Here is a 21,349-nt window from a genome sequence, read left to right as displayed (position 1 = left end):
AAGGTTTTTGTGATTTTTTTAACAATTAACATTGATTAAATTAATTAAATCGAATAATCGAAATAATCGGGAAACTAATTCTAAATAATTATAGACCTAGTCCTAATTTATATTCTAATCCTAATTAAATAAATTGATTAGACTAAACATAGTTAATTAACCCTTAATCTAAATAATCAAATAATAAAGTAAATAAAAAATAATATTTAGAAAAACCTGGTTTTTATTGCCTATGGTCAGGCTAATGGTCCATATTACGCTCCTTTAGTTCTCATACGTGATCTGGGCTATTAGATTCCCTTGTTTGGTCGTTTTTCGTAGGTCCTGAATCGTTGCCATGGAGTAAGACAAACTGGCAAGCAAATCCGCAGGAAAGTTCATGGGAATTTCCGCAGGAAATTCCGCAGCACCACGCGTAGAAGATGATGAACAGTGGCCACTAGATTGCTGACCGTTACGTGGCATGTTTTAATTTGTTGGTCAACGAAGACGCTCCCTCTCTCCAAATCTGATTGGCTGGTCAAATGTTCAAAGGATTCTCTCTCCCTCTCATTAGTGCACGCGTGGGATGCTGGTCCCCAGCGTTTGACTAATTCCATTTATTGCATATTTCTATATTTATTTTTTGTGGACTAATGATATAATGAATTGAATGCGTAGCCGGATTGGTAAATAGGATGCCTATGACTTTGATGACTGGGGTTCGAACCTTGCTAAGGTTCAAATAATTTTTGGACAAACTTTGTGTTATGTTGCTCTCTCGGATCCTGTGTGTGTTGTCCATAAAATCTCACGCTACGCCCTCAAGCGTCAACCATCAGATCTCCATGGAACATGATCAAAGGCCCCAGGACGCACTTTACCACCATACACCTTCAGGACTGCGCCATACCGGACCGGAAACGTTGCAAGCTTTGTTATTGGGCTGAACCTTTTTTTTACACCAGTTGATTTTTGAAGACACCCCCAGGCCTGATTTCTTTTTCTCCCTTACTTATTTTATATTCTCTTTTAGTTTTATATTTTTATTAACTTATTTAAGTTATTATTTTTATTAAAATCAACCAATTAAAAAACTCAAAAAAAATATTTTAATTTTAGAACTAGGTTTCTTTTGATTAAATATTCTTTAGGTATTAACTAGTTAATTATTTTTAATTATTTAGTCATAAAATAATTACTTTTAGATTTTTATTTAGTTAAATCTTAAACAAAATTTTTAAATTAGGATTAGTTCTATGATTATATTAATTTAGGATTTCAGTTAATTTTCTTTAAATCAAACTTTTTCACTAAACCTTAATTTCAATTTGCGATTCTCTTCTCATCTCAAAACTCTTGATTGGCGCATGGTTGCTTATTTAATTTTTGCTATTGATTTAATTATTTAAATTATGCTATTTAATTTCCGTCTTTATTTAATTTTTACCTTTTATTTAATTATACTATTTTCTGTCATTTAAATTCTAGAAGGTGTATAGGTCGCTCATTCGATTTTGATGTAATAGTAATTAGGACTTTACTTTCCGCATTTTACTTTCCGCACCCATAAACTGTTTTAAATTTCTGTATACTATTAACTGCGTGGTTAGTAAATAGGGAGTGCAAGATAATTAAATTGAACGTAACTCACTAATTCAAGATAAATATCCGAATACGATCACATGATTGCTACACACACACACACCTTTAAGATAACCACTCTTATTGCTGCCTTCGATTTATAAAATAGTCAAGTCCCTCGGATACGAGGATACCTTAGCACATGCTGCCTACGAATTCAAATCATCATAGTCCCTCAGAATAAAAGATCATAGTCCCTTCGAGTTGCCTACGATAAAGTGATCTCGTCCCTCGACGTTGCCTCGATAAATGATGATCGTCCCTTCGATTGCTAAGGTATCCTTACTGTTGCCTAAAATGACTATTATATCATTCCCCGAGACTACCTGCCCTCTATATGGTAGGGACAGTTTTATGGCGAACGATATTTCTCGATGACCCTTCAATATCCAATGAAAGGACTACCTACCCTCTTATGGTATGGATAGCCCCTTCACCCTGAGAAGCTAAAAGAACAGACTCTTCAAACTTAGGGTAGGTGCTCTTAAATGCTTACTCATCATTCAATTTCAAATACTTTTTTCCACTTCATTTCAAGGAATATTTTCAAAAAGACTACGCTTATTTACAAGCAAAAGTTCTTATCCAAATATTTTCTAAACACACATGACAGTTTTTAAACAATTCAAACAAACAAAGTGAGCTAAGAAATTACGAGCCCATGGATAACCATGGATACAAAGGGTGCTTACACCTTCCCTTTGTATAACCTACACCCCGAACTCAAAATCTTTCAAAGGTCTTTCCTGTTCTTTTAGCCTTTACAATTGAATAAAATAAAAGTCGGTGGGGACTCTTGCTATCCGCAACATTTCGAAAAGTCAGTTCTCCCACCGTATTACATCGACCTTTTCGGATACCTTCTTCAACCCGCATCCTCGTGTTTACCATTTTAGTAAAATCATTGGGAGCGCTTGCTACCATTTTCTCGTAATAAAATGTGCTCAGTTTTTTGAGGAACACCTTGGTCATTTCTTTCTCTTCCATATGAGGAATGATTTGAGCAGCTAGTTCACGCCATCTTTGCGCGTACTCTTTGAAGGACTCTTTTTCCTTTTGGGACATAACACGAAGTTGATCTCTATCCGGTGCCATATTAATATTATACTTGTACTGTTTGATGAAAGCTTCACCCAGGTCATGGAAAGTACGGATGTGGGTACTATCCAAACCCATATACCATTTCAAAGCAGCTCCAAATAAGCTATCTTGAAAGTAGTGAATTAACAAGTGTTGACCTTCGGTGTGCATGGACATTTTCCTTACATACATGATCAGGTGACTGTGAGGACAAGAATTTCCTTTATATTTCTCAAATTCTGGGAGTCTGAACTTGGCTAAAACTCTGACATTCGGAACCAAGCATAAATCATTCACTTCTTTTCCAAATAGATCTTTTCCTCTAAGGGCCTTGATCTCTTTTTTTATTTCCAGGAATTGGTCTTCAAATTCTTCTTGTCTAACCATACCTTCACAAGGAGCACCATGGAAAACCTGTTCGTTGTGAAGAGGAACAGTGTTTATAACAGTAGGAGTAGCAGTCATAATAGCTTGAGGGATGGTTGTCTGTGGAACAGGAATCTGTTGTCCAGCCTATTGGAAATCCATCTCTATCCCATATGGCCTGGTGGTTGTAGGATTCGTCACAGGAATTGTAGGAATTGCAAGAATCTGAGCAGTTTCTATCTCGAAGATCACAGTAGTTTGAGCTTGGGTTATGGCTGATTCTGAGCAGCCACCAACTCTTGAACCATGGAAGTTAATCTTTCAATACCATAGCGTAGAACATCAACCTCTTCTTGCCATTCTTGGTCATCAACAATACCGTCTTCCATTCTTTGACGATTGGTGCGAGTATTATACTGGTGCGTCATGTTGACTTTGAAGAGAGAGGGGAATGAATAAGACTCTGTCTCAGATGTGAATGGGAATGTGAATGTGGTATGATGCATGCAATGCAAAAGACTCTTTTTATTAATTTTCAAAATATATCATAATATCTTTCAAAGATTTATTTAAGAGTTTTGTAAATGTAAACACTATATAGTAACTTGAAAAAGAAATTTAATTCATTAATAATAATGGGACAAAGGCAACCTTGGTACATATAAGGGTCATCGAGGGTCATCGAATTCGAAGAACCATTTTCTTTTGATGCGTACAAAGGGACAAGGGACAACCAAGTCATAAACTACTTTCAAGAGTTACAAAGTAGAAACAAACAAAGAAAGTTACTAAAATCCAAGAGTGATCATCAAAGCTTAGTGAGAAGTATCCATATCATCTTGAGTCTTCTTTTTCTTCAGCTTGACTTTCTCTAGCTTCTCAACAATACTCTTCCATGCAGCTTCTTTTGGAGAGAGATCTTCTTCTTTTTGCTTCCTTTTCTTTTCTTTTTCATACTTGGCAATAGTAGCATCCTTAGCTATGAGCCAAGGGTCTTGAAGGAATAGTAGATCATTCTTTTCTTTTAGCACTTCTTCATAGGATTCTTCCAACATTCCTATTTCAGCATCAGAATACTCAAACTTCTTCTTCCAATGGTCTATTGATTTCTTCATCTTTCTTAGAGCTTCTTGGAGACTTTCAATTGTTGAACGAACTACAATGGGTGGAACATACTCCTCAATTGGGGGTGCAGATGTTCCAGGGAGAATAGGAATTCTCATTTCAGCAGCTCTGGCAGTGACCCAACTATCAAAGGGTTCAGGAGGGAGATCCCCTTTGGTCTTCCAATCTTTGATTTCTTTTCTATGACTTGGATGACAAGCATTAGCAATCCTTTCTCTAAACTCCTTGTTCTCAACTCTTTCTTCCAGAAAGAATCCCTCCAATAAATTGCTCCTTGGTCTTTTGTACATGGGAAACCCAAATTGACGACGAGCTAACACAGGTCTATAGCTGATTGCTCCTTTTGTACCAATGAGAGGCACATCAAGGAAATCACCACAGCTGTCTAAGGTCTTCATTCTACAAAAGTGATTGTTTGTCCAAACAATCTCATTGTTGGTAAGAGTCATGATCTTGTGTGACCATTTCAATCCTTCTTTCTGGCTCCAGAATTCAGAGGTGTCAGACAGATGAGATATGTACCACTTGTATAGAAATGGAGTACAACAGGTAACCATTCCCTTTCCATAGGAATTTCTAAGATGAATAGAATAGTAAGTGTCCCCAAGTAAGGTAGGAATAGGATTCTTCTTCATAAAGATCTTGATGGCATTCATATCAACAAAGTTGTTAATGTTTGGGAACAAGAACAACCCATACACCAGCAAGGCAAAAACAGCTTCAAAGTCTTCTTCCTTTCTTTCTCTTGACAAGGTGAGAGCTTTCTCAATTAAGAACTCAGCAGGTAATCCAGGTAATCCTCCTTTAGTAACCATGTTCTTTTCAATTTCTCCTTTTCTCAAATGAGTAGACTTTGCAATCTCACAAGGCTTGGGATTTTGTTCTAAACCAGTGAAAGGAACTCTTCCGGTAATAGGTAACCTAATAATGCTTGAATACTCTTCCAAGGTAGGCAATAGTCTGTAATCAGGGAAGGTGAAGCAATGATATCATGAGTCATAAAAGTGGACCAAAGTGGAGAGGATTCCTTCTTCCATCTTGGTTCTGAGGAGATACAACAATCTTCCATACTTGCTACAAAACTTGTGTTGATCAACAATCAAAGATCCTAGCTTTCTTAATTCGTCCACCTCTAAACTCTTTAAAGTATATTTCATGGTTTTTCTTCTTTCAGGTTCCACCCTATAATGTTTACAAAACAAAAGGTTTCTTTTAATTCCTTGAAAGATATTATGTTTTTTATGCATGGATTAATGAATGCAAACATAGCAAAAACATGGGCTTGAGGGTTCAAAGTCACGAGCATGGAGCCGAAGGTCTACCCATCACAAAGGTGTGTACTATAGTTATTTTGTACCAGTAGATCAAGGTTCTATTGTTTCCCAGAATCAAGCAGCCCAACTTGGAGATTGTAAACTCTGTATCAACATACTCATTTGAACAAAATCCAAGAGAACCTCATCTGAGCGTAGCCTCGTGTAACAACTATTCTGAAAATGAATCCAGACATAGTTTCCACACTACATCTTAATGGCCAATATTGGTTAAGGGTTTCTAGGTCCCCAGCTTCTACAGCCTAGTTGAACGCAACGATGTATTCCCAACTACATGGTCAACAAAGTTACTTTCAAAGAGGCCTCCACTAAGCAATGGGTGTCAAATTGACTTCTTTGGGACTACTCCCTTGAGATCAAAATGACTATACCAGTCTCCTATAATAAGTGTACACTCTAAATCCGGAATAGGATTTGTCTCACCACAAGGGGCATGACTCCCTTTTGTTGCACCCTAAAATTTGCCCACCTATTTATTTCTAACTGACTTAGGCTTTGCATTTCATTTACATCTCTCCATTAAGGCATTAACATAACTCATGCATCATAAAACATCCAAAAGCATGGGATCAAGGGTCGCATAGCAAATTGGGGTCTCACATGAGTCTTAGAACAAAGGCTTATTTATCTTTTCATCAAGCGCAAAATGATGTCTGGTACATGACTAAGGGATTAGGTCTCTTAGACCTCGATGCTTGGGTTTACCAGTGGATTGCAAGATTTTGTTATGATCACTATATGGGCTATCTCAACATATTATGATTTCATCGGGGTCTTATCATGTAATCCGAGATTCGTTTGCTTGGCTGCTTATACTATAAATCATATGCTTTGAATTTTGTACAAGAGTTTGAGGTGAGACAAAGTCAAACTTAGAAATTTGATTTTTGACTAAAATTCCATGACGTGGTTTTCGGTTATTTCTCATCATACCTTGTAGTTCATTCAATCAAGATGCAAATTTGGAAATGGTGGGAAAAGGGCCTCACTTGGAATAAGTCATTACAAGCCAAAGTACTATAAGTCAAGCCATTAGCCCAAGCTATTATTTCATAAATAATATCTATGATAGAACACAAATAATCTTTGCAAGGGCCCTGCTCACCAAACTGCCCATTATGGTTCATCATCAGTTCCTAACGCATACATGGATACAAAACAGATCACTACAACATCACATATCTAATTATATTACACATTGGGAAAAGATTACACAAAAATAAAGTTACAAAAACATATAGCTATCACTCTTCCTTCTTGTTCCCTTCAATCACACAATGGCTCTCTTCAGTGTCCATGGTTCTCAGCCTCATCGTATTTCTCATCCTCCATCAGTACTAATGCTGCGGGAATGAGTTTTGATTCTTCATGACCCATGAGGGTGCCTACAGCAACCAGAATCTTATTGAAGAAAGAATTGACTAAAAATGAGTATTTCCTTTTTGGATAAAGATCCAGCTAATGCTTCCAACGGAAGTTTAAACCTGCAAGATCAAACTAAAGCCAGTTCAATTCAAAATCTCATTCATAACATTACATTTCAAAACAGCAACTTCATTCCACCAATTCTAAACCATAGTATCAACTCACATATCTACATACATCCATTCACACACGGTGACACACCTATCTGCATCAATACATACAACCAAACTACACATTCAAAATCAAAACAATCAAGCATCATACCATAAAGCTTCATTAACAGTCCATCATGCAAAAGTCAATCATACAAAACTGTTTCATAAAATTCAGCAGCTCTCATTTACATATCCAAACACCAAAACAGAACAAAATCCAGCCATTCAAACAACTCTACACATGCACCTAAACCGTGACTAAGTTGTTTCGAACAAAAATCTTGCAACAGAAAAATAGTTCAAGCAAAAGGATAACCTCAGACTAATTTGGCAGCAACTTACAAAAGGTTCAACAGTCACGCATCGCACACCGTAATACGACTACTTCATATCAACTCATCAATTATCGGCACCAAGTTCAGCTCCTAACAAATCAAGGCTGGCAGAATAAATACCCTTCATATAAGAAACAGAGAAAAAATTCAGTTACTAACACATAACCACCAGAACTCCTAATCATTAACTAATTCCCAACTTTCAAACAGAATCATAACTAACATTTTCGCCCCCTCTCATCCTAACTGTCAATTTCCAACCACCAAATCAAAATCCCAACTAACTACTAACAACACTAACCACCTATAACTGTCAAAACAAAAATGTAACCAACTCCAACCAACTTCAATCATACCCACCATTCATAACAGATTTTCTCAATCTTAAGTCTCTAATCAATTCTCCTCTAACTGAATTCTCCACCTTCTCATGCTTTATATATTCACATCATTACCTTCAAATCCCTCTCCCCACACCATTTCACCATTCATTTCTTCCTACACGCATCACCTTCAATCACCCTCACCACACGCTCTATTCACCATTGAAGGAGCTTCAACCTTTGAAGCTCCATTCAATCGAGCTCAGCTTCCATCAATTTTACATATCTCAGACTCACCCTCAACACACGGCAACAGCAACACTCTCAAGACTCTCCATTCATTTTTCAGTTTTTGCGCAAGAACAATAATTCGCAGAGTTCACAGAATCTCATAAAATTGAAGAAGAAGAAGAAGAAGAATAGTGAAGCACGAGGACTGAAACAATCAAGAAATTACCTGAATCATCATCTTCTTCATCTTTGTGTCTTCGCGCATTTCGTCGTATTCGGAAGATTATTGCATCGCCTCTGGTTATCTGAAGTTGAGCGTCATCATCTTCGAGTTATCAATTCAGGTTCCTATTTCTTCGAATCCTTTAACTTCTTGTGGAACTTAATATGGTTCTCGTACATGTCCCTCGGATCCATGAGCGTGAGAAGGTGGTGTGCGAAATGAGGAAAGCTGTGATTTCGGACATGAATTTTGGGCAAAATCTTTATTGATGAGAGGGCGGAACAAGGAGGCGATGGCGGTGGCGACACTGCCAGAAATCGCTCCAGTAAGAGAGAGACGAAGTGAGGAGAGAGGCTGAGTTAGGAAGTTAATTCGCCACAAGACATAGAAAACCCTAATTTTCTTTTTTTAGTTATTTATTTTAATTCTTTTTTTACAAAAATTGAAATCAAACAACACTCCTTGGGCTTTTACTATCTCGTTCCCCCCTTGGCCCATGCTGCATCTTTTTGGCTGAAAACTATAACATACAAAAAACACTCTGTTTGGGCCTCCTGATTGGGCTTCTAGCGCAAATCTGATGGCTGCACACCATTTTTGGACACACTGAAAATAAGATTCTGCCGTGAACAACACTTGTCATTACTGATTTAATCGACACAAAGCATTCAAAGCAGTCTCCAACGACTAGATTCCAACGGTAACACATCAAGCTATATATAGATCAAACTTCAAACTTAAATGTGTGCATTGAGTGTGCATCAAGTGTGCATCCAGAGTGTGTATCCATGGTGCAACAACAGAGTGCAACAAAAGAGAGATCTTGAGAGAAAATCTGTAGAAGAGCAACTGAGCATGAAAGTATAAATGAAGAAATGTGAGATCATGCGTCAGAAGTTACACAAGAGGCAACACATACTCAGTATGTGATGAATCAATTCATAGTGTTGTTATACACTAACTATAAGCCTATGGGAAGAAAATAAAAGAGTGAAAAAGAGATAATCCTGCATGTAATACAATACGCTTCAATGGAGTCATAAGAAGTTCACTAATACTTGATCAATCCATATATTGTTCATATTGGATGACAAAAGAAACTGAATACACTGAGCTGTTGCTCGAAAAGTGTTTCATGTTTACTGATGTTAATCAATGTGTTATCAGCTATAATAAGCTTCATGATCAGTATGGAAGCAGCAGAAGAAGAAGATCAAATCAGAAGCAATTTACAATAAGAGATGTTGCTCTTAATTAGCTTAAGAAGATTTGAAGATGAGGATCAATTCAAGAAGCAACTCAAAACAAAGTTGTTTCTCTAAATCTGCTTTCAGAAGACGAAGATCAAATCAGAAGCAATCAACAATAGAGTTGTTGCTCTAAATCAGCTTAAGAAGATTTGAAGACGAAGATCAGCATGAAGAAGCACTCAACATTCTGAGTTGATGCTCATGTTCTACTTATCAACAGACATGCATAGATCTCATCCAAAAGACAAATCCAAGAAGAATACATGATGTTTTAAGTCTTGCAATTAAATGTAAAACACATAGAGTTATTGCTCGTAGTGTGTTATATCTTAGGAAACTTCTGATAGAATGTTTAGGCACCAGAAGTGACTTCTAGCCAGTGTGTCGTAAACATATGTACTTAAGAATAGGAGAAAATCTGCTTAACTAAGAAGCACACTTGTAATCTCCAGAAGATTGATGAACATTATATCCTGATAGGATCACTGAACGGTTCATCATCTATGGTTAGTCACGAGCAGTTGGCTTGTGCAGGGTTAGTCACAACAGTTTGGTTGTGCAAGGGTTAGTCACAGCAGTTGGTTGGGCATGAGTCAATGGATGTTATATCTATGGATCTCATCATTGAACAGTTCATTGTAGTTAGTCACGAGCAGTTGGCTTGTGTAGGGTTACTAGATTGATGGAAGTTATATCTTGCTAAGATCACTAAACGGTTCAGTCATCTAGGGGTTAGTCACTCGCAGGTAGCTTATGCAGGGTTAGTCACAACAGTTGGTTGTGCAAGTTGTTAGTCACGACGGTTGATCGTGCAGGTGTAATCAAGTTTGGATATAGTGGATTAAGTCCTATTTTGAGAGGCAAATCACCTGAGGAGGGTGGACTGGGGGTAGCCTTATTCGGAAGGTGAACCAGGATAAAAATGAATGAGTCTTTTACTTTCTGTACAATTCATTTAACTCAGAACATTCAAGCAGAATGTTTTCAGAACTGTATTGAGACAAGTCAGAAGTTCTGATGATATAAAGAAGTTAAAATGAACATCTCATTGGTTATGCAACTCCATTCCAAACATGCTTCCGCAATATTAAAGCATATCCGGAAGATGATATACTAAGAGAAAGAAAAGAATTTAGAGAAAGGGAATTTTAATTTGATAAAGAACACAATTCAATCCCCCCTTTCTTGTGTTTTTCCCCACCTTCACATAGGATTCTTCCATCATTCCCATTTCAGCCTATGAGTATTCAAACTTCTTCTTCCAATGGTCTCTTGATTTCTTCATCTTCTTCAGAGCTTCTTGGAGTTCTTCAATTGTAAGGGGAGAAACAACAGGTGGAGCACGTTTCTTAATAGGAGGTAGAGACGTCCCAGGAAGATAAGGCATTCTAAGTTCAGCAGCTCTTGAACCAATCCAACTTTCAAAAGGCTCAGGTGAGAGGTCCCCTTTTTTCTTCCAATCTTTTATTTCTTTCCTATGACTTGGATGCCAAGCATTAGGAATCCTCTCTCTAAACTCTTTGTTTTCAACCTTTTCTTCAAGAAATAACTCATCCAACAAAATGTTCCTTGGCTTCTTGTCCATAGGAAAACCAAATTGACGACGAGATAACACAGGGCTATAACTGATTCCTCCTTTTGTACCAATGAGGGGCACATTAGGAAAATCACCACAGCAATCCAAGGTCTTCATCCTACAAAAGTAGTTGTTACTCCAAAAAATACCAGTGTTCGTAAGAGTCATGAACTTTTGTGGCCATCTTAGTCCTTCTTTATGACTCCAAAACTCATGGGTGTCTGGCAGGTTAGAGATGTACCACTTGTATAGCAAAGGAGTACAACAAGTAATCATTCCCTTTCCATAGGAATTCCTCAAATGGATGGAGTCATTACGCCGTACAAGGGCTTTTACAGTGCTTTTTTTGGGCTTTTAGAGCGCTTAAAAGCGATGCCATAGCCATGACGCGACCACTAATTAGTTTATCTACAAATGATGCTGGAACTATCTGTAATAGCATAAGTAGTGCATTAATGTGAATATAATTTCACATTCTTACTAATAATATTTTTCATATGTATTGATCTATATATCATAATTCATTTTAAAAAAAAATAGTTTCAAGAAACATAGTTCCAATAAGTCAACAAAACCTGAAGCATAACAACCTAACTTAAGTATAGTTAAGAGCACAAACCTGAACTAAGGAGAAAGAAGAATGGTGATATATTGGGAACAAGGTTAAGCAATTTACTTCTAGAGATTCAGAATCTGCAGATACAAAGAGACAATCATAAGTCATCCTATAATAGAATACATTACTACTACCTTAGATACTTAATACAGTTGAATAATATATGAACCTTGCTAAGATTGAAGGATGAAGTAGTTTATGTGTGTAAGTTAAGATTGAGAAACGAAACAGAAATAGTGGATAGAAGCATAGCTGAAAAGGAATAGAAAGAGTGCATTTCTATGTCAACATCATTACTTCTATTTTTGAATGACAAATGATTATAATTAGTTGATGATAATTACATATCAATACCATTGTCATCTGAAAATGGATGATAAATTTAAATTTGATACATGTACAATAAAATAAAAAACTATATCACATTTAATCTTTTCTCAGTTCAAGGAGAAATCCGCACACACGCACACAAACAATCATCTCAGCAATTTCCAAATGAAGTCTATGAACAATATATAACCTTTAATAAATTTCTGATAAACAAGCTAGTCTATTACCTGGGAAAAATATCCTTGAAATGCAGTCCCATGTAAGGGTGTCAAATAAACACCATAATAGTTTTGCTGCTGCCAGAACAGGGCCTGGCCAATAACAATTGGTTTAAAATAGAAAGAAATTAGTATTTCACAATGGACTATGAGTAGTTTTACCAGGAGTAATTCTTCTCTTAGTACCAAGGTTTTAAAACAAAGGGTTGGTTGAGCTTTAACAATACAAAACCAATAAAATAAGGACCAAGCTTTAACAATACAAGGTCAATGGACTAAAAGTAATTACACTAGGAATAATTATCCTCTTAGTACCGATGTTATAAAACAAAGGGTTGGTTGAGTTTTAACAATACAAAACCAAGGGTGAGTTTAAAAAGGTTGAGCTTTAACAATACAAAACCATTTTTAAAACAAGTGCAAAGCTTTAACAATACTAAGCACAAAAGATAAAAGAGATTGGAAAAAGAGATTGAGTACCTTGACAATTTTAGTCAATACCATTCTCATTCCTTTGGATATTTCAACAACAACTTTAAGTAATCTATCAATGGATACCTCAAGTGTGTGTGTGTGTGTGTGTGTGTGTGTGTGTGATAACATGTGTCACAAAAGACAAACAAGTGAGTATGATAATCATTAACATAAACTCAAATGATAATGGGCAAGGATGTTTAATACCTTTGAATTAATTCATGTATGAATGAATATGATGGATGATGGATATGAATCTCATGCATGTGGGTTAGTAAACAAATTATATACAATGATAATACAATGGATGGCTAGTATAAAAATACAAGGATAAAATCCAAAAGCATATGTACATGGACAAAAGATAATGATCAAGGTAAATAAATCACATTTAACATGGATAAACAAATATCAAGAAGTTTTTTGAATTAGGGTTTTAAAGTCACACCAAAACCTAATTGATTTTTAATGATTAAATACAAAATTCTAAAAGAGAATTGGTCTAAGGGTACATGATGAAATTAAGAAGACGTGGTCCTAACCCTAGAATAACACTCATAAAAATATTAGCAATTTATTTGAAAAAAGGAAAATGATTTTTTTGATATTTTAAAACACCTAAACAGGACTTGTTTTTGATTAATTTTTAAATGATGAAACTAAATAATATTTTTGGATTTTTAATCATAATATAAAAATAGACAACATAACTAAACACTACAAAAAAAAATCAAGTTAAATGATTAATTTCCCTATTTTTAAATGGTTTTCAAAGTTTGAATAAAAAGTGAAAATAAGTGATAAAAAAGAGGTTTGTGGTCTACAGGGTTTGAACCCACGCACCCTAGTTCACATCTCAAAACAATGACCATTGGGACATGCGCTTGGCTCAATTTGAGAATACACTCTCATGTTAAAATGTTTAGACAAGTTCATAAACGGAATACAACACAAAAAATGAGATTTTTAGCAAAAGGTGGGGTTCGAACCCACGCATTAGGACAAGAGAGGACTAAGTGCAAGCTGTGGACCAAGTGAGATAACGATATATTCAAATATATACACGCTTTCAATTTATTTTATTTTAAACTGAAGAATGGCGCTATGGCCATCTTCTTCTTCCTCGTTGAACAACAACAACACTAACCATGGCTGGAATTCAAACTTATTCAAATCTTGATCAATTTCAACAAAATAAAACACAAACATGTTCAGAATTAAGACACGAATTCAACCATGTAATTAACAACAATTAATTCAACTCAGAATTCATGAATTTCTAGAAATAAACTAAGAACCCTAATTTTTCAAAATCAAATTAAATGGTATACATTTGAAAAAAATGGATGAGACCAGAGGGCTTTTAATCCTTAAGCAATTCTAAACACAATTGTATTGAGTTTTAGTCAGAACTAGTAACAAACTCGTGCATACGCACGGGTTCTGTTTGGTTACGCGCATTTGAATACATCATTTATTTTAAATAAAATGTTAAAAGGAAAAATATTTATTTAGATAAATAATTGATTATTTCGTATATAAAAATATTTAGATCAAGAATAGATTTTTTCCGTATACCATTTTTGGATAAAAAATATTTGATCATAATTACCATTTCTCGTATATAAAAATATTTAGATCAATAGTAGATTTTTTTATCAAATATTTAGATCAATAGTAGATTTTTTCCCGTATACCATTTTTGAATAAAAAATATTTGGATCATTAATACCATTTTTCTTAAATAATAAATTTTTTCCGTATACAAATATTATTTTTGTTTAGCTATCATTTATAAAAATATTTGAATCAAAATTAAATTTTCGCATATAAAAATATTTTGATCAATGATAGATTTTTTCCCGTATACCATTTTTGGATAAAAAATATTTGATCATAAATACCATTTCTCGTATATAAAAATATTTAGATCAATAATATTTTTTTCCCGTATACAGACTTCATTTTTGTTTAGGTATCATTACAAAATTATTTGGATCAATACTAAATTTCGTATATAAAAATAGTTTGATCAATAGTAAATTTTTTCCTGTATACCATTTTTGAATAAAAAATATTTGGATCATAAATACCATTTTTCAAAAATAATATATTTTTTCCGTATACAAATATTATTTTTATTTAGGTATCATTTACAAAAATATTTGGATCAATATTAAATTTTCGTATATAAAAATATTTAGATCAATAATAGATTTTTTTCCGTATACCATTTTTGAATAAAAAATATTTGGATCATAAATAAAATTTTTCGTATATAAAAATATTTAGATCAATAATAGATTTTTTTCCCGTATACAGACATCAATTTTGTTTAGGTATCATTTACAAAAATATTTGGACCAATATTAAATTTCTTATATAAAAATATTTAGATCAATAGTAAATTTTTTCCCATATACCATTTTTGAATAAAAAAATTTGGATCATAAATACCATTTTCTCGCAAATAATAGATTTTTTCTATATACAAATATTATTTTTAATTAGGTATCATTTACAAAAATATTTGGATCAATATTAAATTTTCGTATATAAAAATATTTTGATCAATAATAGATTTTTCGAATAATTTTTTCCTGTATACCATTTTTGACTAAAAAATATTTCGCTCATAAATACCATTTTTTGTATATAAAAATGTATATAAAATATATATATATATATATATATATATATATATATATATATATATATATATATATATATATATATATATCAATAATAGATTTTTTTTGTGGAAGAAAGAAGTGAGGAAGTGATGAAAGAGAAAAAAAATAGAGAATGGAGAGAGATTTGGTAAGTTTAATAAAATATGACGGTTGTATTATTTTAATAATAAAATTATGAACATTATTGCACAAAGACCAAATGACCACAATTTTAATGTGGTAGCAAAAAATTCAATAAGGGTATTGTAGACTTTTCCACAACCACTAATTTTCTTATATTATAGATGATACCTCTTTTAATGAGTTCAAGTTTAGAATTTTACCTCTGAAAGTGAAGGTCAATCTCCTTGTTAGAGGTGTTGTAGATGTGTTGTGATGATCCAAATAGCTTCCTTAGGACCTGACGATGCTACCTGAATGCTTAGAATGACCTGGAAATGCTTAGAACTTCAAACCCGATATTACCTAGAACACAAGCAAACAACAATGGTGGATGGTGATGGAGGAGTTACAGATGCTATCTAATGATCTAGATAGCTTCTATAACCAATATATGAGGTGTTTGAATGTTTGGTTTTGATTCAAATGGTATGTGTAGCTCAACACAACTTCAAGTGCATGTAAGGTATGTAAAAGTGGAAGTTGGTGATAATGAGGTTACAGGTCTTGTATGAATGTTTGGATAGATTCTATTTGATGCATAGAAGCTATCAAAAGTGATAGTTTGGTTGGTTTGTGTTTGGTTTATGTTTTGGAAGGTTAAGGCTTCAAAAGTGTGTTAATGGAGGTGAAAATGGTGATTTTAGGTTAGGAGAGTTTTGGTAGGTGGTGGAGGTGATGGACAACTTCTAAGCGATGTTTAGAAGTTGTTTGAAACCTTAGTTGACACTCATAATTGGTAGAACTCAAAATCATTACAAAAATGCAAAGATTGGAAATTGGAGAATTTCAAGTGAGGGATGACTTGGAGAATTCTGGTGTGGTTGATGCCAATAGCAATGCTCTCCATTTATAGGCATAATTTAGGGTTTGTGGGTGAAGGAATCTTAGAATTTGGAGATCACATGTGGGAGTTGTACCTCATTGCTTATTCATGAAGAAAGGAGAAAATTGTGGTTCCAAGAGCAAGGTACAAGTTCAAGCATGTTTTCATAACTTTATTCTGAGTATGGAGAGGTTGCTTGTGAGGTTTGGAGTGCTTTTTCTGCAGAGGAGACATGGGAGAGGCTCAAGGAGAGTGGACTTTGCAAAATTTATGCTTTTCTAAAATAGAAGTCTTGCCTTTAGTCTTGAAATAGCATGAAATCTTGGACAATGCTTATAACACTTGGATCATAGCTCAAAAGCAAGTGAAATCAACTGATTTTTGTGTCTGGAACAAGTTACATGGGCTGCAAGAAAGGAATCTTTCATTTTGAAATGGTCTTGGTTCATAACTTCTTCATGTTCATGGAGTTATTCAAGTGTTATGGTGTCTTCTTTGCAAAATCATATCTCATAGCTCAAGCAATGAAATTTCATGCTATTTGTCTCTTTGGAAAGCCCTTGCTCCATAATTCAATCCACTTGTTAAAAGTTTTCTCAAACTCTTTTTGGATCATGGTGAAAAATGGCCACAAAGTTGGAAGAAATTCAAGTGAAAACACTTAAAATTTCTAAGTTTTTTGAACATAAACTTCTTAATTCCATATCTCTCAAATTAATCACTTTTTGATGAAATGAGATAAGTGACTAAGTTGTTTATTTGATCAAAATCTACAACTTTCATGTTGGGAAATTTTTGAATTTGTAGGTGAAATTTAAAGTTCCCAAAATGAGGTCAAAATCACTTAAAACCCTAATTTTGACTTTTGTTGACTTTTTGATTCTTGATGAATTTTCTTGATTTTCTTTGGTCAAATGACTTATTTAATCATATGTTGATGATTTTGATCCTCAAAAGTTCATGGTTGACCAATTTTCTCAAAAGTCAAAGGTTGACCCACATAGTTGACTTTTTCATGTAAACTGCAGTTTTATGGATTCTACATGAATCAAGATCTCCTCTTCAAATGGATGATATGAATCAATTAATGTTGATTTGGAGGCCCTTGAATCATGGTTTGAGCTATGGAGCCATGTCCTAATTAAAAGTTAACCCTCCAGTTGAATTAGGTCAAAACCCTAATTTGGGCGCCAGATGAGTTTGAAAGTTGTCAATCTTGAATTAAGACATCCTTGGGCTTTAATTTTGATGGAAGGACCATTTGAACATAGGATAATGTTTGAATTCCTTTCTGGGCCTCAAAACCCTAATTGCTCAGTCTCCTCTTGACTAGTCTCCTATCTTAGAACACAAGCAACAAACAACAATTTTTTGGTTTTTTGGTTAGCAAATGATGTATGCATGATGATAATGATCCTACTATTTGGAATATGGAGGGTTCTCAGTGGTCAAAAATTGGGGTACAACAGGTGCAAAAGGAAACATTGCCATTTAAAGAAAAATTAAACAGAAAGACAGAGAATAAAATATTTGAATGCAAAAAATGTCCTTTTATTTATGATTAACTTTGAAAATGCGAATCACATGGCCCTTCAAATGATTCACTATGCCTTGGGCAGAGCGTAGGAATTATTGCATGATAAGAAAAGTAAAAACAAGAAAATTAATCCTGAGCTTGTGTGACTTGGATGACATCCTTGACTGTCCAGTTAACGAGTTCTCTTCCAGGAATACTTGGGCGGATCCAGCTATCAAAATCAATATCAATGTCCCCTTCTTCAGCGTCGAAGATGGCACCCTCATGGCCGTCTTGAATAACACCACCACTCACAAACTTGATCAGATTGAAACCCACTGCCGGAGGCGTAAGCCTTTTCCTACCAGGGCTGAAACCAAGACCATTTTTATTGAACTTGGGGCGTACATCAATCATCTGTCCCCATCCCGCACTATTACCGTTTCAACAAAAACCTATGCATCCTTCAAGGAAGACATTACTATTTCAGGCTTCTTCACCTCGTAAAGAGGAGCTTTCACAACATTTATAGCTTCAAATGCTTGAAACGGAGTCTCATGTACTTCTCCCACAATTTCAACATACCGAAAAGACGACAGATGGCTAACAATGTAATCCTCTTCACCACACACAGTCACGACTTTACCGTCAATTGGGTACTTCAATTTCTGATGGAGAGTGGATGTCACAGCGCCAGCTCTGTGAATCCAAGGTCGTCCCAACAAGCAACAATAAGCAGGCTGAATATCCATCACATATAAAGTCGTAGTGAAAACCTGAGGACCAACTTGAATAGGCAAGTCTACCTCTCCAAATGCAGATCTCCTTGAACCATCAAAAGCACGGACTACCAACTCACCGGGTCTCAACTCAACACCAGCATAATCAATTCTCATGAGGGTCGATTTGGGAAGCACGTTCAATGAAGAACCACTATCCACTAAAACACAAGACAAAGTCATTCGTCCCTTTAAAATCCATAGAGATATGCAACGCCTTATTGGGGTTTCTTCCCTCTGGAGGGGGATCTGATCAGTAAAACCCAAACCATTTCCTGCTGAAATATTATTGGCCACCGCCTCCAACTGATTCACAGATATCTCTTGCGGCATATAAGCATTATTCTAAATTCTCAGCAAAGCATTCTGATGAACTTTTGAGCACATTAACAACGATAGAATGGAGATCTTTGATTGAGTCTGGCCCAATTGATCAACATTTTTTAGTCAGACTTCCTGATAATTCTCAATAACTCTTCCACATCTTTAAAAGACACAGCATTATCGGATGCCCCATTCTAGATCAGAGGATTATTCTGACTATCAGTCGACACTTGTTTGCCATTGGCCTTCTCCAAAGCGTTAACATTGTCTTGTACTTGCTGAGGAGAGAACACCCTGCCACTGCGAGTAATTCTATCGGTACTAGCAAAATTATCAGCATTTGCGATCGTGGCCTCATCAAACCTTTCTTTAGATGGCCCATCCTCCTCTTTGGTGCCATAGTAGTAAATATCCGACACATAATGCCAAGGAACAACCTTCTCACTTTCATACGGGATCAGCCCAGGAATAGTAATAATCAATGGCGCTGGCTGTTCTGCATACGGAATATCAATAGGTATCTGAATAAGGACCTGAATACTGATCGGCATAACACGCTCATATGGAATATCAATTACAACCACTTCGTCATTCACAACCTTCCTACTTTTCATCCTTCTATTGAGCTTGAGAGGACCCTCGTCAATCAGCTTATGTACTGTGTCCCTCATTTCATCACAGCCTTCACGTTGACTTTACATTTCCCACAATCAATACCACAGCCAGGGAATGTACCATTGTTAATAAAATGTTGCTTCACAAATAACAACGGAAAAGTCAAACGGCCCACATTTGATATTACATCCATTCCTTCATCATAGACAATGGCGTTCACGGCTGGACCCCCATGAGTAGGCATCGGATTCTTGACAATGTTGGGCGTTGGAGTAAACTGAATAATCTTCTAATCCAACAAGTATTGCACTTTATTCTTCAACACAATGCACCTTTCTATATCATGCCCCACACCACCAGAATGAAATTCACACCGAGCATTCACATCATAGTTCGGCCACTGCCTTTCAGGCGCGTTCGAAGCATCTCTCAAGGTAATATTCTCAATCTTGAGCAAGTTTTATGACAACTGAGCATACGTCATAGGAATCATATTAATCTTTCTATCCCTTCTCTACTGGTACTGGTTATTTTGATACTGAGGGCGTTGCCCTTGTTGCTATTGTGGCATAGGAATTATAACAACATTAACCTGAGAATTACTTCTCCCCTGGCAACTTCGCCCATACACAGCATCCGTGTTCCCTTCTTTCTTTCTTTCTTTCTGGCATAACCCTCTGACGGTTTCTTGCCACCAGCAGTACGTACAACACCATCTAACTATATCTTTCCCATTTTAAGGCCCATTTCGACACGCTCACCACATCTGACCATTTCAGCAAAACTCGCAGAAGTACTGCAAGCCAAATAATAGTGCCCCGACAAAGTACTAGTGAACATATCAATCGTTTATCTTTTAGTCATCGGTGGTTAAACTCTTGCAGCCAACTCGCGCCACCTATGGGCGTATTATTGTGCAAAATGCGTTGAGTTGGTTTGTCCGACCTAAATCTCAACCGTGAATCCGAAAACTATTTGTCCAATAAAAAAGGCATTAAGACTTTTGCACAGTAAAAGATAAACTCAAAAAAGTTTGATAACGTAAATTGAATGAAATAAGGTTCATGACAATGGTAATTCAGCGACACCCCCTAGAATTGGGGGGGGGGGGGTTAACTACTCATAATATTCAAAGAATTAATGAAGGAGATGATAAACATTACAATAAATCCAGTCTTTGTTGATCTTCAATTGCACTTTGCCCTTGAAGATCTCCTTTCTCCGAATCTGTTCTCTGCTTCTCTGTCTCAGTAAAATTCTTCAATATGATCCAAGATACCAAGACTTCTTCCAATCTAGGTCTAAGTAGTGTTAGGTTACTTTTACTCCATGCAAAATGTCCAGAACGCCCTTAATGACACTTGAAAAATTGAAACGAGGAAGATTAGCAAAATGTGGCCGCTCCAGCTGACACGGTCGTGTCCTCTGACACTAACACCCATGTCAGCTTCTGACTTCTCCTAAAATGCCTCCTTTTGATGTTGTGGGCTGACACGTCCGTGTCCCTTGACACGGGCACCCATGTCAGCTTCTGCCCCGGGTTTTCTCGCTTCGTTTCCTTCTATTCTAGTGCCATTTTCTCGGTGATCCTTCCTTTCCCTTGAAATCACCAATTACTACCAACACAAGAGATCAAAAGCATTTAACTCTACTGAAAACTAAAAATAACATCCATGTGAAAAATGTGAAGTAGCTGAATCAAAGCAATGAACAAACAAACCATATCGTTACCGGAAATGACCGATTTTTATTA

General features: G+C 35.6%; 2 protein-coding genes across 2 annotated transcripts; both read right to left on the bottom strand.

Annotated features, from left to right (window-relative positions):
• Positions 1 to 3,884: 3,884 nt before the first annotated feature.
• Positions 3,885 to 5,351, bottom strand: LOC131641624 (uncharacterized). Its single transcript, XM_058911927.1, has 2 exons — positions 5,266 to 5,351; positions 3,885 to 5,154 (listed from the first exon to the last, which is right to left on the bottom strand). Exons 1-2 carry the CDS (start codon positions 5,349 to 5,351, stop codon positions 3,885 to 3,887), a joined length of 1,356 nt encoding a protein of 451 aa, XP_058767910.1.
• Positions 5,352 to 10,707: 5,356 nt separating this feature from the next.
• On the bottom strand, positions 10,708 to 18,295 carry LOC131641623 (uncharacterized). The gene is made up of 5 exons (XM_058911926.1): positions 18,097 to 18,295; positions 12,220 to 12,303; positions 11,666 to 11,739; positions 11,383 to 11,476; positions 10,708 to 11,267 (listed from the first exon to the last, which is right to left on the bottom strand). The coding sequence occupies exons 1-5, from the start codon at positions 18,293 to 18,295 to the stop codon at positions 10,708 to 10,710; spliced, it is 1,011 nt and encodes a 336-aa protein (XP_058767909.1).
• Positions 18,296 to 21,349: the final 3,054 nt, after the last annotated feature.

This window comes from Vicia villosa, unplaced genomic scaffold, assembly GCF_029867415.1.
Source record: "Vicia villosa cultivar HV-30 ecotype Madison, WI unplaced genomic scaffold, Vvil1.0 ctg.003889F_1_1, whole genome shotgun sequence".
Lineage (NCBI taxonomy): Eukaryota > Viridiplantae > Streptophyta > Magnoliopsida > Fabales > Fabaceae > Vicia > Vicia villosa.
This window is presented reverse-complemented; position numbering and strand designations above follow the sequence as displayed.